At 43.4% G+C, this 5,000-nt stretch overlaps 1 protein-coding gene across 1 annotated transcript in view; it reads right to left on the bottom strand.

The window, feature by feature from the left end:
- pitpnc1a (phosphatidylinositol transfer protein cytoplasmic 1a) overlaps positions 1-5,000 on the bottom strand; it is a gene marked incomplete at its 5' end in the record, with an annotated part of 17,769 nt that overhangs the window by 6,171 nt on the left and 6,598 nt on the right. The window contains one exon of the mRNA XM_034539743.1: positions 2,021-2,092. Coding sequence (XP_034395634.1) covers positions 2,021-2,092 — 72 coding nt within the window. The remainder of the gene's footprint in view (positions 1-2,020; positions 2,093-5,000) is intronic.

Genomic DNA, 5,000 nt, shown 5'->3' with positions numbered 1-5,000 from the left:
ACATGGTCTAACCTCACATCCAGGACATGGTCTAACCTCACACCCAGGACATGGTCTAACCTCACATCCAGGACATGGTCTAACCTCACATCCAGGACATGGTCTAACCTCACATCCAGGACATGGTCTAACCTCACACCCAGGACATGGTCTAACCTCACATCCAGGACATGGTCTAACCTCACATCCAGGACATGGTCTAACCTCACATCCAGGACATGGTCTAACCTCACATCCAGGACATGGTCTAACCTCACACCCAGGACATGGTCTAACCTCACATCCAGGACATGGTCTAACCTCACATCCAGGACATGGTCTAACCTCACACCCAGGACATGGTCTAACCTCACATCCAGGACATGGTCTAACCTCACATCCAGGACATGGTCTAACCTCACACCCAGGACATGGTCTAACCTCACACCAGGACATGGTCTAACCTCACATCCAGGACATGGTCTAACCTCACATCCAGGACATGGTCTAACTTCACACCCAGGACATGGTCTAACCTCACACCCAGGACATGGTCTAACCTCACACCAGGACATGGTCTAACCTCACACCCAGGACATGGTCTAACCTCACATCCAGGACATGGTCTAACCTCACATCCAGGACATGGTCTAACTTCACACCCAGGACATGGTCTAACCTCACACCCCAGCCCGTTCACTTCGCTCGGCTTCTGCCAATCAGCTTGTAGCTCCTTCACTTCGAGCTAAATCACGACTGTTTGCTGTGCTGGCTCCTCATTGGTGGAACGAGCTCCCCATTGACATCAGGACAGCAGAAAGTCTCTACATCTTCCGGCGCAAACTAAAAACACATCTCTTTCGACTATACCTTGAATAGGTACCACTTAAATGCCGTAGTAGCACTTAAATGTCCCTTACCGATAGCACTTTAGTAGCACTTAATGGCACTTACGGATAGTACTTTGTAGTTTGACTTTATTGAAGAAATTGTACTTGCTTGATTCTTGTTGTTCTGAGTTTGGACTCACGGTTTAATGCACTTATTGTAAGTCACTTTGGATAAAAGCGTCAGCTAAATGACATGAAATGTAATGTAATGTAATGTAATGTACTGTAATTAAAAGAGACCAGGGAGAAGAATGAGGGAGAAGAAGACAGACTGCACTAATGGTGAAGGCAGTGTGCAAACTGAGAGAGGAAGGAGCAAACACTTTGAAAAACACCTCCACTCATAAAGGTCAGCTTCAAAAAGTGAAATCAGGACCGTCGTAGGAACCATACTGGGTTTGCATCTCCCATGAACCACCACTAGGTGGAGCTGCGGCCTTTGGTTTTAGCCACAGTTTGGATTGAGGCAGTATTGCATAACCTTCAGACCTACTGCCACCAATGTGTTCAGTGGAGCTGAAGGAGAGGTGGAGATCAAGCTATGTGCTTTTAACCATGGTTAAGACCCAACATTATTATTGTTATGATTTATTAATATGTAATTGAGCTGCACCTACACGTTCAAGCCAATAGCATTTATTATATTAAACTGAAACGATTAAATGGTGCTGTGATGTCTTTGACTTTTAGCTGTTGAGTAGGTTTAGAACCGTAGCAGGTAGTGGATTGTTTATGATTTATTTATGTTTAACTATTGATGTTCTGACTGACCTGCAGCTAACTCTCATAACTTCATATTTTTAGTCACAGAAATGTTCAGAAAAGCTGGATCATACTGAGTAGAAACTATCTCCAGGACCGAGAACGTAGTATACGGAGTGCGAAACCTCTTTGCATCCTTCACTTAATAAAACAAAATTGTCAGCAAAATCTCACAATGAAATGATTGCACAATAATGCCATCACCAATCTGACAAGGAGAATTCACCAGCTCAGATTTGGAGGCTTTGAAGCAAGAAGATCGGTGAAAATATGGGAAGAATGAAATAGACGGACAGTTGTGCAACAGGCGACTGGCAAAGGTACAAGACAGGAGATTGTGTTGAAAAGTCGTCAGATGTACACAATACGCTGCCCACACACATACTCACACTATCATTGCTCCCTTTGTTGTCCTCATATTTGGTCTCTATGTGGATGGAAAACTTGGGCAGGAAGGAGCACTGGAGGGGAAAGAGAAGACAAGACAGTGAGAAATTGATACGAACAGATGATAATTACATAGTTTATGTTTGGACCTGATCGCATCACACAGCATGAGATGTGAGACTAATTGTGTGTCTCTGAGTCTGTGTTGTGTCGCCACAACCAGCTGAGCATTAGTGATTACTCTATCACTGTACACACACACACACACAGACACACTCACACACACACACACACACACACACACTCACACCCCCCTCCCCCCCCCCACACGCACACACTCCCCCCCCCCTCTTTATTGCCTCTGGTATTGACTGCCGTTCTTCAGCTCTTGAAGATTAGATTAAAACTTAACACTTCCTATTATTATACAACCAAAGAACACTGCTTACATAAGCTGCTGATGTACAAGCTGGTGTGTGTGTGTGTGTGTGTGTGTGTGTGTGTGTGTGTGTGTGTGTGTGTGTGAATGCGTGTTTATGTGTGCCACAGCAGGACAAAGACAGCCGGAGGGATGAGGGAAGAATGAGCTATAGAGTGCAGCAGGAATGAGCCGAACACCTGCAAAGGAGCATGTTTGCACTTCCTGTTCCTTTGACTCCGAGTCAATGGGTTTTTGGTTACATGCCTGAAAGGAGCTAAATGAGACTCTGACTGTCTGCTCTTTTCAGCCTCGGTGTGTAAACTCACACCATCCTGTTTGTTTGTCTATAGCCGAACATTAGCTTTTTATTGCATTCACGCTTCAAGAATCACAAAAGGTGGAGTTCATTTGTGAAGATTATCGTTTGAGCAAAATGTGTAAGTATCAAAATGTGTTTTTACCACAGAATTTATTCACTGCAATAATCCAATGGAAAAAATCCCAAGTGTGCTGCTATCTTTGTGGTTGGTCTACAATACCATATTGAGTTTTAATCTCATAATACAGAATGCACCATTTCCGTGGACTCATGAAGAGGTTCGATGTGGTAAGATGTGCTGTGAGCGTGTACTTTGCACAAAGGTCAAGCACGAACTGTTCCCTGTTGCCGATTGGCTGTAATAGTTGTTTGTTTGTCACTGACAGAGCCGGGGCCGTTACCTTGCACGACAGCTGAGTTCTGGCGATGTCAAGAGATCACACGAGGATCGCGGGATCACATTTGCATGAAAATCCCTTTGACGACCCTTTGTTTTGAACAATGGCGGCTCCTTAAGAGGTTAGCGTCGAAAAGCATCAGTTACATTAGAACTGGAGAGTATTTCTTCATTAAAAGAATTCAATTCAATTTTTCAATTCAGTTTATTTCCATGAAACAGAAGGAGGTAGAGAGGAGGGGGGGCGGGGCATCAGCAAGGCCAACGCGGGAGGCCGGTTCACCAGCATCAGACACCTCCAGGTCCAATGGACCCTATGAGACGTGAAGTCTTAAGTCTATTCTTGAATGAGGTGACTGTGTCTGCCTCCAGGACTGAAAGTGGAAGCTGGTTCCATAAAAGAGGAGCTTGATAACTGAAGGCTCTGGCTCCCATCCTACTTTTTAGGACTCTAGGAACCACAAGTAGCCCCGCATTTAGTGAGCGCAGCTCTCTAGTGGGGCAATATGGTACTACAAGCTCCTTAAGATATGATGGTGCATCACCAATCAAGGCTTTGTAGGTGAGGAGAAGAATTTTAAATGTGATTCTTGATTTTACAGGGAGCCAGTGCAGCGCAGCTAATACAGGTCATGTGATCTCTTTTCTTAGTTTTTGTGAGTACACGAGCTGCAGCATTCTGGATCAACTGGAGGGATTTAAGAGACTTATTAGAGCAGCCTGATAATAAGGAGTTACAGTAATCTAGTCTGGAAGTAACAAACGCGTGAACCAGCTTTTCTGCATCTTTTTGAGACAAGATGTGCCTGATTTTTGAAATGTTACATAGATGAAAAAATGCAATCCTTGAGATTTGCTTAACGTCAAAGATAACTAGAGATTCTTTACAGTGGTGTTGGATGCCAGGGAAATGCCATCTACAGAAACCACATCACCAGATAATTGATCTCTGATGTGTTCAGGGCCCAGTAAAATAACTTCAGTTTTGTCTGAGTTTAACATCAGGAAGTTGCAGGTCATCCATGTTTTTATGTCTTTAAGACAGTCTTGAAGTTTAGCGAGCTGGTTGGTCTCCTCTGGTTTGATCCATAGATATAATTGAGTATCGTCTGCATAGCAATGAAAGTTTATGCAGCGTTTCCTGATAATATTGCCCAAAGGAAGCATATATAAGGTAAATAAAATTGGTCCAAGCACAGAACCTGGTGGTCATTTTATTTTATTTCCTTTTTCAAAAGAAGAGCGGAATGACGGGCCTTTAGATGGTTTTGTGTAAGGGTCAGGTTACCAGGGCTGCGTATGAATAACTGATTTGTATTTTTCAGATAAGACAGATAGCTGACTACGATGAATTATTTAATGAATATCATAAAGTACACACACAAGTATTGGCCCTAAGTATTACACTCATTTAAATGTTGACCGAATGATGGTGCTAGTTGAAGTCAGATTATCATATTAGATTAAGTCAAATCATCATCATTACATTACATGTCATTTAGCTGATGCTTTTATCCAAAGCGACTTACAACCATATTACATTCATACACTGTAGACACAGCTACAGGGAACAACTCAGGGTGAAGTGTCTTGCTCAAGGACACATCAACTAGGGCGGGGATTGAACCGCAAACCCCCTGATTGAAAGACGGACCTACTAACCACTGACCCACAGTCACCCCCAACACCCACAGTCACCCCCAATCATCATTATATTACTACAATTCACCCCGGGAGGAACAGAAATATATCTCTACCAAATAGTAATGATGATATTTCACTGAACACCAAAAGCCTCCACCAGCTGGTGGAGAGTAGAGAGACATGAAGACAAACCTATTTGAA

This window comes from Cyclopterus lumpus, chromosome 8, assembly GCF_009769545.1.
Source record: "Cyclopterus lumpus isolate fCycLum1 chromosome 8, fCycLum1.pri, whole genome shotgun sequence".
In the NCBI taxonomy this organism is placed as follows: domain Eukaryota; kingdom Metazoa; phylum Chordata; class Actinopteri; order Perciformes; family Cyclopteridae; genus Cyclopterus; species Cyclopterus lumpus.
This window is presented reverse-complemented; position numbering and strand designations above follow the sequence as displayed.